At 35.1% G+C, this 24624-nt stretch overlaps 2 protein-coding genes across 7 annotated transcripts in view; one reads left to right on the top strand and one right to left on the bottom strand.

The window, feature by feature from the left end:
• LOC116845774 (solute carrier family 26 member 10) overlaps positions 1-19201 on the top strand; it is a 42533-nt gene extending 23332 nt beyond the window's left edge. For 2 of the 5 annotated variants that reach the window (XM_032818845.1, XM_032818844.1), the window contains exons 6-13: positions 6113-6294; positions 6404-6543; positions 6627-6731; positions 6809-6942; positions 7034-7196; positions 7274-7474; positions 7555-7803; positions 17030-19201. In XM_032818845.1, the coding sequence (XP_032674736.1) occupies positions 6113-6294; positions 6404-6543; positions 6627-6731; positions 6809-6942; positions 7034-7196; positions 7274-7474; positions 7555-7803; positions 17030-17467 (1612 nt within the window). In that variant the 3' untranslated portion in view covers positions 17468-19201. Of the gene's footprint in view, positions 1-6034; positions 6295-6378; positions 6544-6626; positions 6732-6808; positions 6943-7033; positions 7197-7273; positions 7475-7554; positions 7804-17029 lie in introns of all 5 variants that reach the window. The other 3 variants (XM_032818846.1, XM_032818848.1, XM_032818847.1) reach the window with 2 other exon arrangements.
• Positions 18923-24624, bottom strand: part of LOC116845775 (phosphate carrier protein, mitochondrial) — a 20009-nt gene continuing 14307 nt past the window's right edge. Inside the window, exons 4-5 of one of the 2 annotated variants that reach the window (XM_032818850.1) lie at positions 20107-20403; positions 18923-19539 (exon numbers count right to left, since the gene is read on the bottom strand). In XM_032818850.1, coding sequence (XP_032674741.1) covers positions 19312-19539; positions 20107-20403 — 525 coding nt within the window. In that variant the 3' untranslated portion in view covers positions 18923-19311. The remainder of the gene's footprint in view (positions 19540-20106; positions 20404-24624) is intronic. The other variant, XM_032818849.1, reaches the window with a different exon arrangement.

The raw sequence follows: 24624 nt of genomic DNA, 5'->3' as shown, positions 1-24624 counted from the left end.
CGTTTTGGATATGTCAAAATCGACCAGCACTTACTGCTGGAGCCATCTATTGACAAACAGCGGGAACTTAGTTGCGCACCTAATATATATATATATATATACATATATAAAAGACAATGCACCCCTGCCTATTCTTATCTCGGCGCGGTGTGGCAAGACGTAGGAGCGCAGCGGTATAAGTATAGGCAGTGGTGCATTGTCTTCCAATCACCGCGCGCGACATCCGCTTGTATACAGAGTGTGAGACACCCTGTGTATGCGTTTGTGTGTGTGTGTACACACACACTCACACACACACGCGCGCACACACACACACACACACATACACAGGGTGTCTCACACTCTGTAACAAGCGGATGTCGCGCGCGGTGATTGGAAGACAATGCACCACTGCCTATACTTATACCGCTGCGCTCCTACGTCTTGCCACACCGCGCCGAGATAAGAATAGGCAGGGGTGCATTGTCTTCCAATCATCGCGCCCTTTATTACTGAACCGCGCTGTGACTCGAGCGGTCCGTCCTCTACCATTCAGCGTGCGTTTTTCCTTAATCTTTTTTAATTAATATCTCGACTATTATTGCGAATATCGCAAAACGGTATAGGATTTTTATGTTCACATCAACCCATTCTACGTTCCCATAAAATGCCCGGAGGAGAGTGTGAGACACTCTGTATATATACAGGGTGGGCCATTTTATTCAATACACGCAAAAATCTCAAAAAGGAGAAATTTTTTCAAAAAATGTTTCAGACAAAAGTTATATGGATCGATGGGGGACATAAGAAGGTACCATTGATTTCACCTTACGTGGCTCCGCCAAAGTCAGGTCGAGGTCAACTTTGCTTTTTTAGTAGAAATATACATTTTTTTAAAATATGGTTTTTTAAATAGAAATATACATTTTTTATTACGAAATTTTATTCTACGTAAAGAAGCAAACAACTTTTGTTTGAAAATATTTTTATACAACTGTTATTTTCTAAGATATTTACGGAAATATCTATAAAATTATTGGTTTTAATAATTTTTTACTCGCATTCTATCAACTTTACCGAAAAATAGTAAGAGATAAAAATTATCTATTTTCTTTTCATAGAGCTCTGAGAATTTTTCCAAAAATTTTAATTAACTTTTTAGTACTTCAAGAAAATACAAGGAAATGCAATATTGTTGTTCAGGGCCATGACCTTGACAAATGTTGTCAAGGTCATGGCCCTGAACAACATTCAAAAAGTTTCAGCCGTCGGTCGAACACCTTGGGTACCAATGCTAATGGCAACAATATTGTAACTTTGAAGCCTTTTAACTCGAAAGATACTTAATGAAAAAATATTTTATTACAGTGTTTTAGAAAGCTCTCGAGGTAAGCTATAAGAATATGAAGAATGAAAAATGGAGGTTTCCATTTAAGAAATTGAAGGTGACCTTCACGTGACTTTCAAACGACTATCCAGGGTCAAGCCAATTGCACCATCTTATGTCCCCTTCCGAACTATACAACTTTTGTTTGAAATATTTTTCCGTATCTTCCATATTTTTCAAGATATTTGCCTAGTTCGATTAAAATGACTCATCCTGTATATATAATTATATTTTATTTAATTTTTAATTTAATTTTTTTTAATTTTAATTTTTATTTTAATTAATATATATAATAAATTTTTAAAAAATTAATTACCAAGAAAGCATGCCAATGTCACGTATACAAAACGAATAATTCATAAGAATACAGTAGTACTAATATTGATCTTGAAAAGTTAGTAAAAATTAAACAGTTAAATTTTTTGCTCTTGTATCTACTCCGTTTAAAAGATTTGATAGAATTATATAAAAAAAATCGGGTAACAAATTTTGTTAAAAAATGATAAAATTACGTAGAAAGGCATGTGTATTCAGGTGAATATTTAATTGTTTAATATAATTTATTTAATCATTAAAAAAAGTATACGATATATAAAGTTATACCCCTAGTAACAAAATTCATTGGCTTTACATTGGCTAAACATTGGTTATCTTGGGAATATATTGGAAAATATGTCCCAATATTCAGCCAATATTGGACATGGAATAATTAGAAATATATTATTAATATTGTACGTTAAATATTTATATATTATTGGATTTACATTGTAAATACGTTGGCCAATATTTTCCAATATAAAATTAATATTGATCTCAGAATAAATATTAATCTATTACCAAAATAACAATATCAATAAATACACAATATTGCATTTACATTGAAAGTGCCAATATTTCTCAACATAATATGAATATTATACAGGGTGTGGAAAAAGTATGGAAACCCTGAAAAATCTCAAAAAATACAGAAAAATGTTTTAAATAAAAGTTGTAGGATTTAAAAAGTATATTCAATAGTCTCATCAGTTTGACCCTGGCTGGCGTCATTAAGGTGAAGTCAACTTGAATTTTTTTTAAATGAAACACCCTATTTTTTTATTGCATATTCTTATAGTCCTTCTCAATACCTTTTCAAAGCACTATAATTTTATTCATTTTGGGTCAGCCGTTTCAAAGTTATTGAGTATTTTACAGTAAGAAGTAATAGACACCCAAAGACAAGGTCGGAATATGATCCAGCCAACTAAGGCAAGATCGAAGGATGATCTAAGCTTTTAGATCATCCTCCGATCTTTCCTTAGTTGGCCGGATCATATTCACTCTCAGGTATTTTCGCGGCTACTCACTCTCAGCTGTTTCCACGACTACTCACTCTCAGTTGTTTTCACGGCTACTCACTCTCAGCTGTTTTCACGGCTACTCACTCTCAGTTGTTTTCACGGCTACTCACTCTCAGTTGTTTTCATAGCTACTTACTCTCAGTTGTTTTCACGGCTACTCACTTTCAGCCTTAGTTGACTGGATCATCCTCCGATCTTGCCTTAGTTGGCTGGATCATCCTCCGATTTTGCCTTAGTTGGCTGGATCATCCTCCGATTTTGCCTTAGTTGGCTGGATCATCCTCCGATCTTGGCTTAGTTGGCTGGATCATATTCCGACCTGTTCGGGTGTCTATTACTTCTTACTGTAAAATATTCAATAATTTTGAAACGGCTGACCCAAAATGAATAAAATTATAGTACTTTGAAAAGGTATTGAGAAGGACTATAAGAATATGCAATAAAAAATAGGGTGTTCCATTTAAAAAATTCAAGTTGACTTCACCTTAACGACGCCAGCCAGGGTCAAACTGATGAGACTATTGAATAGATCTTTTTAAATCCTATAACTTTTATTTGAAACATTTTTCTGTCAAACTTATATTTTTTGAGATTTTTCAGGGTTTCTATACTTTTTCCTCACCCTATATATATAATGAAGGCCAATGAACGACTAATGTTATGTTTTAACAATTACACGATATTGTGTTTATATTGGAAGTACATTGGCCAATATTTCCTAATACAATATTAATATTGATCTCTGAATAAATGATAATCTATTACCAATATTATATTTCAACATTTACATGTTATTTTATAATCTTTTATGACTTTGTCTATTTAATAAGAGCAATAAAACAATTTCACTATATAAATTTTAAGACCAAAATGGAATATTCGGTGTTTCGTAGACCTCACCTTACCAGTTAAAGCTTAAATTAACAATAAAAGTACGAAAAACATAATTTTTATTAAAATTAAATTATATTATAAAAAAATTATATTACTGCGTTAATTGCAACATATATATAGAAATATAAGACGTTTATATTGATCGAAGAAATGGTGTAGTGTCTAAAGCAATAGGCTCATAATCCCAAAGGTGCCTCAGGTCTAAGTTCGAATCCCAGTGTTAGTGAGAATTTTTAAGTGTGATATAACATTTGGAATCAAGTAATCTTAAATTTCAAGTAAAGTCAGCAAACGCTGACTAGTTCTTCATTTCAACCAATTCGCCAATATTTGTAAAAAGTGGAACTCTTTACGCTTATTCGAATATTTTTTGTAAATTCTATGAATATTTTGGAATATTTTGAGATATTCTTGGAATGTTAATTTTGAATTTTAAAAACATTTTATAAATTTTCCAGGAATGTCTAGCGTTTACTGGGATTAGTTTCACATTAGGATCCAATTAATGTCCAACATGAAAAAATTGAGTAAATATTATTGCTTAACATTTGCCCAATATTGTCCAATATTATTGGACCAATATTGCTGACCAATATTGGTTAAATAAGAGGCGATATCCATTTTACAATATTGGGAATCAATGTTGGGAAATCAATTCATACTTAATATTTAACATTGGATTTACATAATTTCCCAATATTGCGTTAACATTTTATGCTACTAGGGACGATATATAAAATGAAAGAAAATGATAATTTTTTATATATTGGGAGTGGGTATTAATTTTAAAGGATTTTCAAGAGATGGCGTAACTAGTACTATATCGCATCGGGCCATATTGTTGCTATCTTCATGTCAAATCACCATCATGTGGCTTTAGTTTTCAGTATGTGTCATTGTGCCGAAGTGTAAACAACATTGTTATTTTGAGCATTGAATATGTCGAATTTTGTGCCAACAAAACACAATTTGCGGGAAGCTTTGCTTTTTTGCTTCCATTTGAAGAAAAGTGCTGCTGAAAGTCAATAAATGCTGTCGGAAGCTTATGGTGATTATACTCCATCGATTTCAACATGTGAGTACTGGTTTCGACGCTATAAAAAAGATGATTTTGACATGGAAGACAAGGAATATCCAGGCCAGCCGAAAAAGTTTGAAGATGAGGAAGTGGAAGCGTTACTCGATCAAGACCCGAGTCAAACGCAAGAAGAACTTAATCATAATCAGCAGAATCATTAAATGTTGATCGATCAACGATTTCCAGACATTTGAAGGCCATTAGAATGATTCAAAAGCAAGGAAATTGGGTGCCGTACGAGTTGAAGCCGAGGGACGTCGAAAGGAGCAAAATGATCTGTGAATTGTTGCTTCAAGGACACAGAAGAAAAAATTTTTTGCATCGTATCGTGATGGGTGATGAAAAATGGATAGGCTACGATAATCCGAAGCGCAAAAAATCATGGTGCAGGCCAGGCAAACCATCAATATCGACGGCAAAGCCGAATATTCATGGCGCCAAGCTCATGCTCTCTATTTGGTGGGATCAGCTGGGTGTAGTGTATTATGAGTTGTTCCAACCCAACGAAACCATCACTGGGGAACGCTACCAACAACAATTGGTGCAATTGAGCCGAGCATTGAAGCAAAAACGGCCAGATTACGCGAAAAGATAAGACAAAGTGATTTTCCAGTACGTCAACGCTCGGCCACATATTGTGAAACCGGTCAAGGGAACGTTAGAAGCGCTTAACTGGGATGTCCTATCATACCCGCCGTATTTTCCAGATATTTCTTCTTCCGATTATCATCTATTTCGATCGATGACTCATGGCCTGTCTGAGCAGTGTTTCCATTCTTATGAGAATACCAAAAAATGGGTTGATTCGTGGATAGCCTCAAAAGATGTGTCGTTCTTTCGACGTAGAATCCACCTATTTCCAGAAAGATGGAAAAAAGTAGTGGCTAGCAGTGGACAATATTTTGAATGATCAATTTGTAACCATTTTTTCACAGTAAAGCCGTATTTTTACCAAAAAATCTCTTAAAATTAATGCACACTCCCAATAAGTTGAAATATGAGAAAATGAAATTTTCGATAGAAGTTATAAAAATCTGATAAAGTCATATAGTATTTTAATGCAATTTTTATATATTTTTATAAATTCTTATATTGAACTTTTAAACAAGATATGTAGATTTTTTATCAGTAAGTCATGAAAGCTATAAAATGTTACAAACTCAACAAAATTCACCAGACCCTGATCGCTATCAAAGAAATATGCAAGATCTCTTAATTCCAAATTGCTTAGAATATCTATCGTAAAAATTATGAAATTATGGGATGCTCTGTATACTTTATAGTTTGTAACATGCGATTAATGCATGTATCTGGTGTAAACGGTGTAAACATAGTGAAATGCCACTTCCGTTACAGAATTATTAGAAATAATACGTCTTAAATATGAACTTATTCAACAAGCTTGAACAATCAAACATTCTTGGCACCCATCAGGAACCTTTGCTGTGGTTTGCTTAATGACCGGCAAAGTAGTAACATCTTATTCGACACCTCCTGTGGACCAAATATCTGCAAATATCTCAGACGTAGCTTTTCAAAACCTCGAAGATATCAAGAATATGTATACGCCAATGCAGGTAGCGACTGCCGTAACATTGATGGTTGGGATATTCCAGGTCAGTATTGCGTTGCTTTTTAAAAGTTTATGTTAGTAAAAAACAAGAACAATAGAAATGAAAGTTTTTCTTTTACCGTTATAGATAATAATGTATACATTCCGATTAGGCATTGTGGCAACACTGCTAAGCGAAACTTTAGTGAATAGCTTTACGACCGGAGCAGCGGTTTACGTTTTACTGTCTCAAATTAAGGATCTTCTTGGCCTTAAGCTATCGAAAAAAAAAGGATATTTTCAGCTAATTTTTGTGAGTAAAAATTTGATTTATGCTTAGCTTGCAATATTAACATTATAATCTACTTATTTGAAAGTTGAATTCTTCGTTTATAGACTGTTATAGACATATTTAAAGAAGTGGAAAATGCAAACATGGCTGCTGTAATAATATCACTTATATCAATTGTTATCCTTGTTATCAATAATGAGGTTCTAAAGGTAAAAGCAATGTTTTAATTTGACTGTTTTTAATCAGATGCTTGTAAAGCTATGATATAATTTTCGTATTCCATTAGCCACGAATAAGTAAAAAATGCGGCATGCCGATACCAATCGAACTCATTGCGGTTGTCGGTGGGACGTTGATCTCGAGATATTGCGATTTACCAAAGATTTACGATATTAAAATTGTCGGACATATTCCTACAGGGTATGTATTCTTTTTCTGTTAAGATTAGACATTATAAAAAATAAATTCAAAAATTAAACATTACGTTTCTTTTTTTATAATCATCCGACAGACTTCCTAAACCAGAAGTGCCGAGTGTGGAATTATTGCCTCTAGTAGCAGTAGATAGCATTGCGATAACAATAGTTTCGTACACTATCACCGTGTCAATGGCATTGATATTTGCGCAGAAACTTAGCTACGAGATAGATTCGAATCAAGAATTTCTTGCGATGGTGAGACATCAACGTTACTTCAGAACTCGCATTAGTTGGCCCCACAATCTTCTAATAGCGAATTTTTATCGTTCCAGGGCTTCAGTAACGTAGTCGGTTCTTTCTTCTCGTGCATGCCGATTTCTGCCTCTCTAAGTAGATCTCTCATTCAACAAGCTGTCGGGGGACGTACGCAAATAGCGAGCGTCGTGTCCTGCTTATTACTGCTCGTTATACTTCTGTGGATCGGGCCGTTCTTCGAACTTCTACCGAGATGCGTGCTGGCCTCCATAATAGTTGTGTGTATTGAATTAAGTACAATCACCGATAATCATGAGAAAGCGTAAAACTTGGAAGATGATTATTTCTTTTTTTGCAGGTGGCATTAAAAGGAATGTTCGTGCAAGCCAAAGAACTCGTGAAATTCTGGAAACTGAGTAAGTCCGACGCCTCGATTTGGATCGTGACGTTCTTAATAGTAACGTTGATTAACATCGACATTGGATTACTTGCGGGATTACTCATGTCACTCACCATTATTTTATTGCAAACTATTCGATCTTACACGTGTCTGCTGGGCCACATACCGCATACAGATCTATACTTGGATTTAGATAGATATAAAGCGGTAAGCTTTTACCAATCAAAATACGCTAAATATATATTCTTAATCACTTGAATTCTGACATATCTTTAAAAATATTTATGTATTTAATAATATAGCGTTTTTCAAGCTATATGTGTGTGCGCGCATGTATTTTATATATATATATATATATATCGACTTTGAAATCTAAGGGAATTTGGAACATAACCGGACTACGGGTTATGATCGATAATACTAGTTTATAAAAAAAAAATTTTTGGTAAATGTTTACTTTCACACAGCTAGCTCCAAAGTTTTTTGTATGACTTAATTTTATTTTATCTTAATTTTTACATAGTTACCAATAAAAAGAAGTCAATAGTTACCACATATAGTGTGAATATACACAATGGTATTTTTTTATATACGCAATGGTATTTTCGTTTGATCTAATTATCTTTTAACATCCCTTTTGTAAAAAATAGAAATTTAAATAATATTATGTTTTAACATCTTTATATTTATATTTTCTGAAAGTATGTATGTGAAATATTTCATATATGAACATATTTGCTTTTATATAATGTGTGTGTGTGTGTGTGTGTGTGTGTGTGTGTGTGTGTGTGTGTGTGTGTGTGTGTGTGTGTGTGTGTGTGTATACAGGATATCTCAGAACAATCTACGAAGTTCTTGTGAGAACGTAGAGCAGGTTAAAATAAACATAAAAGTACCGTTTTGCGATATTTGTAATAATAACCGAGAAATTAATTACAAAAGATTAAGGAAAAGCATGCATTGAATAGTAGAGGACGGACCGCTCGAGTCACAGCGCAGTCCAGTAATATAGCGCGCGAATATCGCGCGCGGTGATTGGAAGACAATGCATCATTGTCTATACTTGTACCACTGTGCTCCTATATCTTGCCTTGGCGCGGTGCGGCAAGATGTAGGAGCGCAGCGGTATAAGTATAGGCAGTAGATCGTCTCGCGTCGATTGGCAGTACATTCATTCGTAAATAGTAAGCAATATTTGTAATTACTGATTTTATTGGAAGTAGTGAAAGACTTGGCACGTCCTAATTTTGTCACATGTTATTCTCCGTTCATACAAATATAACTTTTCTTACTGAAAATTATTCTCTGAAATTCTCTGAACAGTATTACTATTTACGAATGAATAAATATATTTTCCGTCGGATTTCTTTTTGTATATTTACATATAACACAAGTACGCAGTTTTACTTTCAAGAGGGGTTCTGAAAGGTTATGTATAGTAGTGTAAGTCACTAGACTTACAAGGAGATGCCACAACCTGCTAAATCGATTTCTGAACGAGACATAGCACGTTCGTTAGCTGCGATGTTAAGTATCAACATCCTAATTGAGGTTTGTGCCAATGGACTTTTGTTTGTGAGAAATTACAGTATAAAATTTGGGTTGCGGGACTGTACCACAGATATGACTAAAGATGCAACTGTCTTTCAGCGAGGCGGCGTGACTAAGCAGACTGAGGCTCCCACGTCGAACATTTTTGAGCCGGCAGCGAGCATTCGAATCCCGGCGACGAAGTTATCCTTGTGCGATGTTTTTTTTTTCTTATATTAGAGCACGTAATTAATGTTTTTTGAATATGATACGTTTGTTTTACATATGTCTCGTTTTTATTAAGGGGTAATTAGGGAAGTGTCAGGCTTGTTTAACGCAAACACGAATATATTAATTTTTTAATATGTACTAAATATATATCTCATTGTAAGTAATATGTGTCTAACAAAATGTGTGTAACAAAATATGTGTCTATATTCGTGTTTGCCCATTCGTTAAAGGCCCATTGGTACAAACCCCAATTAGGATGTTGATCCTTAACATCGTAGCTAGCGAACGTGCTATGATTTGTTCAGAAATCGATTTAGCAGATTATGGCATCTCCTTGTTAGATAGTCTCGTAGTTGGTAACCATAGCATAGGATAGGATAGGCGAGTTTTTTAATTCATCGATGGATCCATTGCATGGTGCGTGAATACAGTGTTTCGCTGTATTAAAAAACTCACCCAATATCTTAGATAAAAGAGAGCGCGCGGGAAATGGTTACCCTACACACATCTCGAGAGACAGCTAGGACAATGCGCACGCAGTTAGCAACAAGATCTTGTCGTTAAGTGATCCTTCATATATAGTTTATCAAAATAGATTGATTATATTGTTAATTGTATTGTGAGTGCCACCCCTGTCATAACCTACCAAATATGAATATATTACGTATTGGCGACGAGGATAAAACCGAAGATTAAATCAAAGATAAAGCGATAAAATCAACAGGAAGATCCCATTTCTCTGTTCCTCTGTTCGTCCATAATGGCGATGCATAGTGAGAAAGAACTCACTCAATTGCAATGACAGTTAGAAGTTGAGTCTGCGAGGCTACAAGAGGAAAAGCGGCAGCTACATGAGCAACGACTACAAATTATTCGTGAATCTGATAAAATAGCAGAGAGCAAGAGGCAGTTACAAGAAGAAACCTGTAAAGTACAACAGCGGAATACAGCAGCAGATACAGCGAGTGGCCGAATAGCGGGCATTCGAGGTACAATGATTGACGTACACAAATTCTCACTAACTGATGACTTTGAATTATGTTACGAACAATTTCAAGAATTTGTAGCTCTCAATGGAGTGACACAGGACGAGGCAGTGTCATTGTTTATTATAAAAATTGGCTCGGATGGCTACTGTTTATTACACAATTTGTGTGCACTAGAGTTTCCTAAACACAAGAGTTTATATCATCTTGTATCTATATTGCAGAACCACTTTAAGCCAAAATCGAGTGCTTTAATGCAGTGTTACAAATTTAAAGAGTGCAGGCAAAAGACGAAACTGTTAATGCTTATTTAGCCCAATTAAAGCAGATTTCTTTACACTGTAACTTTGAATTTAATCTTCACAACTCCCTGTAGTGTGGAGAATCACCAGTGAGAAAATGAAGAAAAGGCTGTTAGCGGAACTACATCTGACATTGGAGAAAGCGGTAGAAATATGTGCAGCAATGGAAGCAGCAGAGAAGGATGTTGCAGATGGGAAATGATGTGCAAGACAGTAGAAGAACATCGATTAACTACGTCACATGAAGGATGAAAACATTGTCGGTGTCAAAAGAACCTAAAGAGCAAATCACTTGTTTTTATTGTAGTAAACCGAACTACAAGTTTAATAGTTGTTGTTTTAAGAACTATGATTGTAATATTTGCGGTCGAAAAGGACACTTAGCTGTAGTATGCCGTAATACTAATAATAATAAGAAGAAGAAAACAGTAAAATCACGCGTACAGTTGGCGAATCCTACAAAATTTAATAGGCTAAGCGAGAGCCACATCAGTTTATTACAGATGAGGATTTGTCAGAATCATTTAATACATTGTTTCATTTAAAGGCTGAGCCGAAAGTAGAGCATAGTAAAGCAGGACACAAGATAGAATATAGCAAACCGCTTAAGATACAACTTATTGTTGAAAATAAGCCTATATTATTTGAAATTGATTCAGGATCACCCATTTTTGCCATTTTATGGAATAAGTATAAAGAACATAAGGAACTATTATGTCTTCAACTATTTCATGCACCGCGAATTTTTAAGACGTATTCTGGAAATTCTATAATACCAAAAGAAGTATTTAAAGTTCGAATAGGGTTTCAATAAAAAATGTATTATATATGTTAGAATTATTTGTGTTACTTGAAGACAGTATAGAACGCGAGTGGCTGGCTAAGTTTGACATATTGCGCTTAAGTGATCAATCTGTTTGCAATAACATTTATAATTTGACGGATCAAGAAAATTCAGTACAGAATATAATTACTAAATTTTGTTGTGTTTTTTCGGAAAAAGTAGGCAGATGCACTACACATAAATTTAAACTTGTATTGAAAGATAATGCTAGGCCGGTATGTTGTAAAACGCGACCTATTCCGTTCTCTATGCGTGATCGTATTGAAACGGAAATGAGTAGATTAGTTGATAATGAAATTCTTGAGCCGGTTGAAAGTAGCGTATAGGCGACTCCTGTGGTACCAGTTTTAAGGACTAACGGACAAATTAGGATATGTGGTGATTATAAAATCACACTAAATCCGCATTTAGAGATTAATAAGGATCCGATTCCGAGGGTAGCAGATTTATTGAGTCAGTTAGAGAAAGGAAAAATTTTTTCTAAAATTGATCTGGCACACGCATATCAGCAAGTAGAACTAGAGGAAGAAGCGAAAGAATTTACGATAATTGCTACTCATAAAGGGTTATATAGATATAATCGTCTTTGTTTTGGTATTGCGTTTGCCCCAAGATTATTAAAAAATTTTATGAAAAATACTCTAAAAGGCATTGCCGGGGTTATAGTTTATTTTGATGACATTTTGATATTCGGTGAAATATTAGACGAACACAATAAGTCTTTAATACAAACCCTTGCTCGACTAGCAGATAATGGATTAACGGTATCTTTAAAGAAATGCTTTTTTGCTAAGGACAAGGTACAATTTTTAGGCTTCAAACTTGACAAACACGGAATACATAGCAGCGCCTGAAAGAAGTAGAGCAATCGTGCAGGTTCCAAAACCGATAAACATTACGCAGTTGCAATCATTTGAGCATAGTTAATTATTATTTAAGTTTATCCAGACTATGCATCAATTGCAAGCCCATTGTATAATTTATTACGGAAAAATTCTGTGTTTAGTTGGACGCGTGCATGTCATCATGCATTTGAACGGATTAAGCAGTTTATGGCTTCGCCAAAGATTTTAACACTATAGCTCAGAATGGCCACTTAAATTAACATATGATGCATTACCTTTTGGCCTAGGGGCGGTACTATTTCACGTCTCTAAAGAGGAAGAATAGCCAATTGCGTTTGCCTCACGCACATTATCAGTTGCCGAACGAAAATATTCACAATTGGATAAGGAAGCGCTAGCGTCGATTTTTGCAGTTAAGCATTTTCATCAATATATCTATGGCCGTAAGTTTGAATTAGAAACTGACTATAAGTCATTAATTTATATTTTCTATCCAAAAAAGGATATTCCTACGATGGCAGCCAGTCGTGTTCAAAGATGGGCGGTATTACTAGCGGTATATGATTTCCAAATTAAATATATTAAAGGATAGGAAAAAGGGCTAATTCGAGTTCAAGCACAGGATTAATAGTCCTATGTACTATATGAGTAAAACCTTCCTTGTGTTAGGAAATAGAGCAATATTTATTGAACATGAATACTCAATATAAATAATCAAACATTTCGGCTCAATCATTTTATTAAGGTCTTTAATTAATTCTTTTACTTGTAATGCGTTCGTTTTGTAAACCTTGAGTTTTTTTATATCACTGAAGAGGGTTCATGATTGAGCCGAAATGTTTGATTATTTATATTGAGTATTCATGTTCAATAAATATTGCTCTATTTCCTAACACAAGGAAGGTTTTACCCATATGGTACATAGCACTATTAATCCTGTGCTTGAACTCGAATTAGCCCTTTTTCCTATTATTTAACTGATATCATTGTTATTGAGTTCTTATTTTCTTTCTCTTAATATATTGAATTGATAATGCGGTAGCAGCGGGTTATCACGCATTACAGCAAGTATACGAGATTTTAATGAGAAAAACGCAAATGACTATTCTTTTTTAAACTACGTCACTGACGATATACCTACTATTAGTAGTCGTGAGATTCGCGAGGAGACTGAGAAAGATGTTATATTAAGAACGGTCGCGATTTTGTTTACAATGGTTGGCCTGATAGGGTACCCGAAAATATTCAAGATTATAAAAAACATGCTTTCGAATTAAGTATAGAGGATGGTTGTATCATGTGGGGTCACAGGGTAGTAATTCCGCAGTCTTTAAGAAATCGATTATTGGAAGAGTTACGTAATAGTTATTGGGGTATAATTAAAATGAAAATGATAGCTTGTTCATACTTTTGGTGGCCAAAGTTGGATAGCGACATTGAAAAGATTACAAAAGCTTGTCAAGTATGTTTAGCTAATGCGGGCAATCCACTACGCGCGATATTACTTAGAATTGGTCGGCAGAACCAAATCAGAGATTACATGCAGATTTTTGCGGTCCAATTTCAGGATATATGTATCTAATAATTATCGACTATTTTTCAAAATGGATTGATATTAAAGAGATGACTGATATCACAACAGAGTCGATCATAGGCGTTTTTAGAGAGTATTTTGCGACGTGGGATATTCCCTTGACTTTAGTTACTGATAACGGTCCTACCTTTACTTCGGATAAATTTGGAACATTTTTAAAATGCAATCGAATGAAACATGTCCGTATTGCGCGTATCATCCAGCGTCAAATGGTGAAGCTGAAAATGCAGTGTATATCTTTAAGGCGAAATTCAAGTTGTTAACGTAAAAAATGTCACGCACGGAAACATTATCGAAATATTTGTTTGCGAGCCGTTTGTCGGTATATAACACTACAGGAGTTACGCCAGTCGAATTACAGTTTAATAGGAAAATAAAAACGCGTTTTGATATCTTAAAGCCGACAATACGTGAACGAATGGTTTGCAATCAAGATAAACAACGTTTGTATTATCGAGGGAATCGAAATGTTAGTTTTGTCCTACAGAAAACCATTGTGATCAAAGATTATAGAAATAATGCGTGGCGGAAGGCTATGATTGAAGAGCGTTGTGGTCCGGTAACATATATGGTGCGAACAGATGATAATAAGCTTTGGAAAAGACATGTAGATCAAATCAAACCAAGTGAGGATAATTGTAATATCTCGAAGCCATTTGAAGGCGAGAATGATATTGTCGAAATACTTGCGCATCTTAGCATAGAGCGACGACAAGAGAGGAACGAAATAGTGAATCGAAAGTCAACCCCGAGTATGAACAGCGACAGTTCGTTTATATCACCATTAAAACGCAAAGTAGAAAAGGCGAACGAAAAGGAAGCTGTTAGTAGTAAACGGGCTGACGGAGACACTAATGTGAGACGCTCAACGAGGACACACATACCTCGCCAGATTCTAAATTTATAAGTTGCGAATAGTTTTTTATGTGCTTCTATATTTGCGATATTCTTTTGTAGTTATGGTAATATTTTATTTTAAGTGTGAAGGAATTACAATAGTGTAAGTCACTAGACTTAGATCTCGTAGTTGGTAACCATAGCATAGAATAAGATATCTCAGACAAAAGAAAGCACGCGGGAAACGGTTACCCTACACACACCTCGAGGGACATCTAGGACAATGCACACGCAGTTAGCAACAAATCGTTAAGTCCTTCATATATAGTTTATCAAAATAGGTTGATTATATCGTTAATTGTTTTGTGAGTGCCACCCCTGTCATAACCTACTAAAGATGAATATACTACAGGTTATCTGCGGCTTTACTTGGATTCCCCCACTTTTCTCCTGTTTTGCTACAGCGCATACGTTGGGCGCATGTACGGAGGAGTGCTGCAGAAATGTGCCCGTGCACGCTGCAGCGTGCGAGAAGTGTCCCCTCCATGCGCCTTTTCCTACGCACACAACGCTGCTGCTCCGTCTATCGGTGTGAAATTTACACGGATAGACGGAACAGCAGCGTTTTGTGCGTCAGGAGAAGGCGCATGGAGAGGACACTTCTGCTTGCATACTGCGGCGTGCACGGGCATATTTCTGCAGCACTGGTATGAAAGGGAAAGTTGCACTCATTCTCTATCTCACACAATTCTGCTGCGGATCTGGTTTCCTTGTCTATCCTATGCAGATTGGGAGGGATCATGGTGGAAATATACAAGGTGTAGCGTTCCGCTGGATGCGCAGTAGCTACCAATCAAAAAGTTGTTCAAAATTGGAAAAAGCCAATGACTGCCCTCAATATTTTTGAGTAACTTTCTGATTAATTCTACTCCCACCTCCATGATGCGCAATGCTATACCTTGTATATTTCCATGATGGAGGGGATGTTCAGTCCATGTATTATAGGTTGATGTTGGAAGAACAACGCACCACTGTCTATGCTTATATCGTTGCACTCCTACGTCTTACCGTGTTGCGCCGAGATTATATCTAATGATGCGATTTCGAACCCGTGCACGCTGGCTAAAGACAGGCATTGGCGCGATGTTCTTCTAATTACCGCACGCCGGCATCTGCGTGCTACATGGATCTGCGCTGCGGCTGGTGCGCTCCTCTTTCGATCATTCAGCGTACGTTTTTCCTTAATCTTTCGCAATTAATTTCTCGACTATTATTACGAAAACCATGTAGGACTTTTATGTTCACCTCAACCCGCTCTACGTTCTCACAAGATTTTGTAAGAATTGTAAATTGTTCTGAGACACATTATATATTTATTTATCATGAGAGTTATGTTTATTATGAAAAATTTAAATGTTTTCGCTATAATTGATTGGACAATAAGAAACATTTAGTTCATTGTATGGTTTAAAGTGGTAGATATTATGATAAATGATTCTTTTCCAAAGTAATTTTAAAGTCGATTTCAAGGTCGAATTATGTAATAAAAATTTTACTGCAGTCTATGGAAAACGGTCCACTTTCTTGGAATTAACCTTAAAATAACTTTTTTTGGGAAAGGATATTTTTTCTATTGTCATTTTAAATTGGCTCTCTCTCTCCCTCTCCCTCTCTCTTCTTCCCTCTCACTCTATCTCCCTCCCTCTCTTCCCTCTCTCTCTCGGCGAAGACATAGGCCCATATTCTGAATCCTCTTTTATCTATAAAAGTGTCTCTAAAAGAGGCTTAAGAACCACCTGATTGACTGAGAAGTTACATTTAAGGCACTTTTATCGATAAAAGAGGATTCAGAATATGGGCCATAGAAAATGTGCTGTCCAACAATCGCTACAAATGCTGCGCAGCGTTTCTCCCTCTTGTTCTATTCCTCGGATTTGAATGAAGAAAGAGAAAGAAAGAGAATGAAGAAGATAAACGCTACAAAGCATTTGCAACGCCTGCTGGACTGTATCCATAGTAAGTCATATAATTTATCAAAAATTATATTAGAGGTTTCGAAAAGATAACTTCGACCTAAGTGATGAATCACATTCCGAACAAATTCAAAAAGAGCTTAATGTAACTGAGAATAATAGAAGAAATCGTTTTTTTTTCAGTAAACAATTACTAGATAGCTTCAAAATCGTCCTATTAAACAGCGTAGATAGATTAATTAAAAAAATATATATATATTTTGCTTTTTCTTTACTCTATTTTTTTTCCAGGCGGAAGAGATCCACGGGATCAAGATATTTCGCTACAGCGGCACCTTAAACTTCGCCAACAGCAGCCACTTCAAATCCGTTGTATACAAGTTAGTGGGAATATGTCCGCAGGAGATAATCAAACGTAGAAAGAAGCTAGCAGAGGAAGGTCGCTTCTTAGATGACAAAAACGCTGACGACAAAAACGAATTGCAATGCATCATCATGGATATGAGCGCGTTAAATTACATCGATCCTAGTAGCATTCATGTGTTGCATGTGATCGTGAATGAATTTACGCAGGTGAACGTCGAGTTCTATTTCGTCAGTTGTCTCAGTCCTGTTTTCGAGATGATAAAAAAATATGACACATATGTATATGGCGCGATATCGTTCAAGATTTTCGCAACCGTACAAGATGCCGTCGTTTATTTCCAAAGCGAGGTTTCCGCGAGATAACCCAGAATACTTGTTTTCTGTTATATCACGTGCAAGCCATATTTTTGATAATCATGTTAACGCGCAATGATCAGAAGAAAATATATAATTGTTGTACTTTGCGCTGTCGTTGCTCCTCCGTTTACCTCTATGAGATACTTATATTTTATGCAAAGATACGTTAAGAGAGAGAAAATATTTTTTAATCGGTGCCAAAAAATTCTCGCAACGAAGAGAACTTCTCGTTGTGAAGAGTCGTAGGTTTACATTGTACAGAACGTTCTGCAATTTGCAACTTCAATTCACGATAACTTTCCCTAGGAACTTAGGAACAATTTTTTTACAATTCCGATTTTGAATTGTAAGCGAGCGAAGAGAAGTCGCTAATTGTCAGACGTTCTACATATGTTAACACTTAGAGACTACATTAGAAACAAAGTGATACAAATGTACTTCACAATTTATAAATCTTCTACGAATTAATATACACAATCATTATGTTGGTTTGAGTTATAATTAATGTTGTTTTATTGTTTTATTTTGTTGTTTTGTTAACTTTTATTGTTTTATTTTGTTGTTTTATTAACTTTTAAAAGATTTTAAGCTGTTGTCGAGAAACTTTAAGTTTCTCTACGATTTCTCGTTTATTCAATTTTGAATCGGCTTTCACCATTGCAACAATATTATCTTTTAAAACCTGAAACCTTGTTGAGAGCAAGGTTTCTCATCGAGATTGAAATTACTGTCCTTATATTTCTTGAACTATCACTGATATTTAGATATCTAACGTTTAGAACTTCAGTAGCATATATACTAAAAATATTTTTTATTGCCGTAGTTGCATTATTTTCTCTAAATTCATAAAACATTATACGTGCCTTAAAAGTTCTTAAAAAAATTCATTTGAATAGACGCTATTAACTTAATTTTATAGAAATAATAAAAAATATAGAAATCTAAATATACAAATGAATTTACTAATTCTTCTAAATTATTATATAAGCAATGAATTTTTATTTGATGCATTGTGCATTAGTTTGTACTACTTTGTCTGATAAAGTTAGAAATGCATCAAACGGTCACAATTGCATATCACTGCTCATGAATTTGCATAATAATCGGTTATGATAGAAATAGAATGATAGTATAAATAGTAGGCCTTTCATTATTATTTGAAAACAAATTCTTCCATTAAATGTTGATTGTATTCCGAAGTGTATCTAAAAAAAATGTTTAAACTGTTCTGCATATGAGTGTACTGCAGTGTGAAAGTAGCATTTAGAAAAAAAAATTACTTATGACTCAAATCTAATGTAATCTATAATATAATGATGTTTATATATAATCATTGTTATATTATACAGATAGTTGCGTTTACTTAGGTTCGATCGATTTGATCGCTACATTGTGATGTACTTACATTGTATAAGTAAGAAATGGAAGGAGAGACATTATCAAGAATTACAACAAATGATATAATCGAGTAATCGGTCTGTTTATTTACAGTGATCACCCTATGTACAAGGTAACAGTTCCAGGTTACCCTAAGTAACCGTCATCGCTGAATTAAATTAGTTTTATTGTGTCTTTGAATTATAGCTGGCAATAATATCCCTATATGTCTATTCATAAGACACAATAGTTTCCTTTTTGTTTTCTAATTCTGCGGCAGTGTCGCCCCTCATTGATGGTGTGTATCATATTGCAGAATAAATACTCAAAAAAAAAACAAAATCGCGAGACATCATTTAATAATGTCATACTTGCGGTATGAAGGTAATTAAAAATACTTTTTTACGTTTCCTTTTCTAACCGAGCGACAAAAGTCCGATCGGTGGAACAAACTCGACGAAGCCGTGTCGCGTTTACGCCAGGCCGTACTTCTTCTTGAGAGATTCCGGCATTTCGGGTGGTGGCGGACGAGGCATGCGCAGCCAGACCTTCACGGCATCATAGATAAACCATTGCGCCGCGGTAAGGGTACCGATCATGACGATCCTCGGTCCTAGACCTTTCCAGACGCCATAGAAGCCTAGCTTCTTCAGAACTTCGCCCGCGGACGCACCTTTCTCTTGATTCAACTTGGATACTACCTGCGCAAGAGGAGTTTGTATGAAATGACTAAAAATAAAATGAATAAAAGCATAAATATAAGGAGAATGAATGAGACGCAAAAGAGAAAATAAAATAATGCAGATCAACAGAGAGAAAGAACAAAATAACACTGGAAACTATAAAAAAGAAAAAAACATTAACTTGCAAAATTGCTCGATTATTGACTACGTAGACTAGTTTGCAGAACGTTTTGAATATTTTTCCTGGCACATTTTAAAGCGCATCCGACGTTAAATAAGAAAACTTATTAAAAGAATTGTTCGAAAACGAATTTCCCCATTAAAATTTTAATGTTGCGTCCGAAATGCATTAAAGAAAATGCATAAGAGGAAAGCGTATTAGGTGGCGACGGGACGCTGTACGTTCGGGACCTGCGTATCTTTTCGTTCCGGAGAGAGAAAAATATCGAGACCGCGGTTTATTAGGCCGGGACTCGAACCCAGGTCTTTCGCTTCCCGGGCGACTGCTTAAACTGTTTTGCAGACGAGTGTACAGGTTCGAAATAAAAAAACTTGACCTAATGACAGATATATACAAATATTTACCGAGTCGGCGGGGTGAGACACAATAGCGCAGAACACACCAGCGATGTATCCAGCTGCGAAAGTAACTACCAACTGTTCGGCTTTACTGCACTCTTGCCTAGGTTTGGGTACTACATGTTTATATAGAAGTTCGACCGTGCGCTCAAAGCAAGCAAACTTCATCATTGTATATGGAATTTGGCGCAACCAGAGTGGCACCAGGCCCTTGTAGAAGCCAGTCATGCCCTCATCTGCATACATCTTCGGCAATGCCTCCCGCAGAGTGTTGGCGTATCCTGGCATAGTTTGTATCCTGACCTGTAACGCAAATATTCATTCAGTATATAAAAATATGTTAATCTATTAACCTTTTGTAACTTAAATAGAGACCTACAATCGTCTAATTTAATGCAGAAATTCCAATAGTGAATGAGAACCTTTGCTGTAGTTATTTTTTCTTTTTGCGTTATACAAAGTATACTATTTTAATCAACGTATTTGGTTATTTCTTAAATCAAATGATATCATGATTGCATTTTTATGAAGTTGTATTTTGTGAAGTTGGTTGGGGGAGGGGGATGGAGATAAATTTTAATAAAAAAAAATTTGACCCCCCTCCCTTAGACTGCACCATTAAGGTCACTTTGTTTTGACTAGAATAATATAGTTTTTTTTTTCAATAAATTGAATATTCAGATTATTTTATGTACAAAAGTACTGAACTAAGATTATTGAATACTGAATTTTTGAGATATTAAATATATAGATATATATGAAATATATCTTCTAATGAAGGCTTCAAGAGATAAATACTTTACGAAATATTTAATATCTTACACAGAAAAATATTAAGATAAAATATAAAATATCTTTAAAAGAGTATTTATATTTTAGTAATCTCACTTTTCAATATTTTTGCCTTGACAGAATAATTTGAAAAATCAATTTTTAGAAAACCTATTTTATTAAAAAAAAAAAATTCAAAAAGTAGCTTTAGGGAGTAGACCAATTTTTTTCAGTATTCTCTCGCTACGACTTCGAAAAAACGATATTTCGACATCTCACCACTCTATAGTTTAGCCATTGGAGTGCAAGTAGTTACAAGATACACGCAAAAAATTCAGAGCGGCGCACAGTGGGGCATTTCAGAAATTTACTGCTCAAAATGTCTAGAGCCCTTAATTTTTAACCGATTTAGATGCAACTTTTTTTTGAATTGTTAACGAATAAATTTTCTACAAAACTGTCGAGGCCGATTTCTCAGAAAAATATTTAGAAAAATTTTAAATTGCATAAACTGCTAGCTTTAAATTTCTAGCTGTTACATCACTAAGCTCGAACCACCTTTACCCTAGTAACCCTCAATCATATCTCCATATTTTCAGACCAACTAACCTTAAATCTCATAATGTAGGATCTTATAAGTTCTAAACTTCATAACTCTGAATTCCATTACTCCAAAACCTCGTCAACATATATAATTAGATCACGATTACTAATGTATTCACGTGGGTATATGAGCCAGTAACGGTCTTCCACACCACCCTGGAGGTGCCGTTACAGACGTGTTAGATTTTTTTTACATCTTCGCCTTGAGTTATATTTTAACACTGTCTCTATCAGACACCCAACAAAGGTATGAAATATCTTCAAAATCGGTGATAAGGTACTTATTGTTGTAAAAGAAGCTTTTCACATTTAGGATCAACATGATTTTGTATGTTTGTAACGAAGCGATATACAGGTCTGATGAAACTAACAGCTTGTGAATCAAATACGTGTTCGTATCCTTACGAGAACATTTTCCGGTACTATACGTTTTCTCTTAATATTTTTATGCTGTGCTTCTTTGCATTCCTCTGAAAAAGAAGCGATTGCTATATGGAGTCGTTGAATCACGTCAGCGCTATGAATGAGAATTTTGTGGATTGTAGCAAGCATTTTGTACCATTTCCGTACAAACTGACATAGAGCTCTGCAGTTTCTAAGCAGTAGGATTTTAATTTAGAAATGTTGAAAAAGCTTAGTATACATCAACTTTAAAAACCAAATTGGTCTTTACGTTGATGTTCCTAGATAAGGTTCTGGGTTAGGTTCCCAATGTTGCATTGTTCCAGACACTACCACAAGTGGACACCAAAATTGGGGCACAAGTGGACACTGTCCACCCTTAAAGGGTCCCTTTAAAGAATATATTTTACATAAATACTTGTATTTTAAGTAGTATTTTTATTAAATATGTAGGCTTTTGCTTACCACTCTTTTGGGCTTTGTGGCCTATTGAAAAAATATAGTGGTAAATATATCTGAATTACAATTATGACACTTTAGGCTAACTTTTACAGTTATAGTCTAGGCCTAAGTTATAGGTGTCTATTGCAACTTCTAAATTTGTAGTTTTAAAGTGTTTAAACATTTTTTAAAATGTTGTGCATTGTATTAGGTGGTAAACTTAGTTCCTGCGGTTTTTTTTGTTTAAAAAACTCATTTATTTCGACATCAAAAGCAAAAAATACATTAATCGAAGTATTTTCCCTCGCTAGCTATACATTTTTCCCATCTTTCGGGCAACGCGTAGATTCCGCGACGATAGAACGATTGGTCTTTTGATGCAATCCATTCGTCGATCCATTTTCGCACATCCTCGTAATTTCTGAAGTGTGTATCCACCAAGCCGTGCTGCATCGACCGGAACAAGTAATAGTCCGAAGGAGCTAAGTCTGGTGAATACGCTGGGTGCGGGAGAACTTCCCACTCGAGCTGCATCAGTGTTTCTTTGACGGCTTTGGCAACGTGTGGTCGAGCGTTGTCGTGCAAAAGCATGACTTTACGTCGATTGCTGGCTACTGCTGGCCTTTTTTCCAACAATGCTTCATTCAGACGGTTTAATTGTGATTGATATCGATCCCCCGTGATACTTTCGTTCGGTCTGAGTAGCTCATAATAAACGACGCCGTGCATATCCCACCAAATGCAAAGCATTGCTTTGTGGCCATGAATATTTCTCTTTGGTGTGGATGTCGATGGTTGGCCAGGGTCTACCCATGATTTTCTTCGTTTAGGATTATCGAAGTATATCCATTTTTCATCGCCAGTCACTATGCGCCACAAAAAACTCTTCTTTTTCTGCCTGGCGAGCAGAGAAATAGAGATGTTTAAGCGATTCGCAATGGCATTTGCGGTTAATTCGTGTGGTACCCATTTTCCCTCCTTTTGAATTTTTCCCATTGCATGTAGACGTTTGGAAACAGCCATCGGAGTAACATTTAATGCTGCAGACAATTCTTGGAGCGTTTGAGTAGAGTTTTCGTCCAATAATGCCTGCAAATCGGTGTCTTCAAACTTTTTCGGTTAGTTCGCCTGAGCGTTCTTTATCATTGACATCAAAATCACCACTCTTAAATCGCTGAAACCATACTTGGCATGTTCTTTCCGATGGAGCATAATTGCCATAAGCTTCGAAAAGCATTTTATGAGCTGCAGTTGCAGTTTTTTTCAAGTCAAAGTAATGAAGCAGCACATGTCGAAAAAACAACTTATCACGTTCCATATTTAATCAAAAGAAAAAATAGCACTGCTCACTTAAATGAATCTCTTCGCGCTGAATTTTATTGACAAATGTCTAACCTTTAAAATGCAGCCAGTTTCAGATATCAAAATAAATTACACCTACAACTAACGTCATCTAACTGTGAGCCGCAGGAACTAAGTTTACCACCTAATAGATTAATGTATTTAGCTTACACAATTCTTAAATGTATTTTATTTACAATAAACTGATTGAACAAAGTTACAACATTTTCATTTGTCATTTTTTCCCCTGTCCACAGCTGCCCCATATCCGTCCATAACTATCCCATGATGGGGCAGTTATGGACACATTGTAAACGTTTTTAACTTTAAATTTTTTAATGTTTAAATACAACTTTTTATTGAAACACATGCATTGATATATCAAACAAGGGCCTATAAATATATTATGCATTTTGTTTTAATAATTTGAATGACAAAACAAATACAAAAAATAAAATGTAAACTTTGTCCACATGTACCCCCCTCACCCCTACATACGTTTAGAAAACGTATATGAATCCAATATGTGCTATTAGGGATGTGTCCCAACTATAGATATAGAAAACAACAAATTGACATAAGACACTGACATAAAACATAACTGATTAAAAAAAAATGTTTCTTATTCAAAATATCTGAACATTACAATATTGATATTTATCACACAATTACCTGTGTAATAAATACTTATATATACGTACTTGGTTAATTATATTGATCTTACTTCATTTTTGAATATTTAAAACATCTGCACTTTGTTTAAGTTAACATGTACTTTTTGTTATGTAGTTTTTGTTTTGATAACTTTTGTATTGGTTTTTCTTGTTTGGTACTTTTTGTTTTGGTACTTTTTTTTATACGTACTTGGCGTCTTTTTTTTCTTTTGTAAAGACTGTATGATCTCATTGCTTTTTGTGTAGATTATTTAGGTACAGTCTTTTATATTACTTTTTCAGCAAAGAAAAC

Source organism: Odontomachus brunneus, unplaced genomic scaffold, assembly GCF_010583005.1.
Source record: "Odontomachus brunneus isolate Ranch 3 - 2012 unplaced genomic scaffold, Obru_v1 Obru_scaffold_057, whole genome shotgun sequence".
Lineage (NCBI taxonomy): Eukaryota > Metazoa > Arthropoda > Insecta > Hymenoptera > Formicidae > Odontomachus > Odontomachus brunneus.
This window is presented reverse-complemented; position numbering and strand designations above follow the sequence as displayed.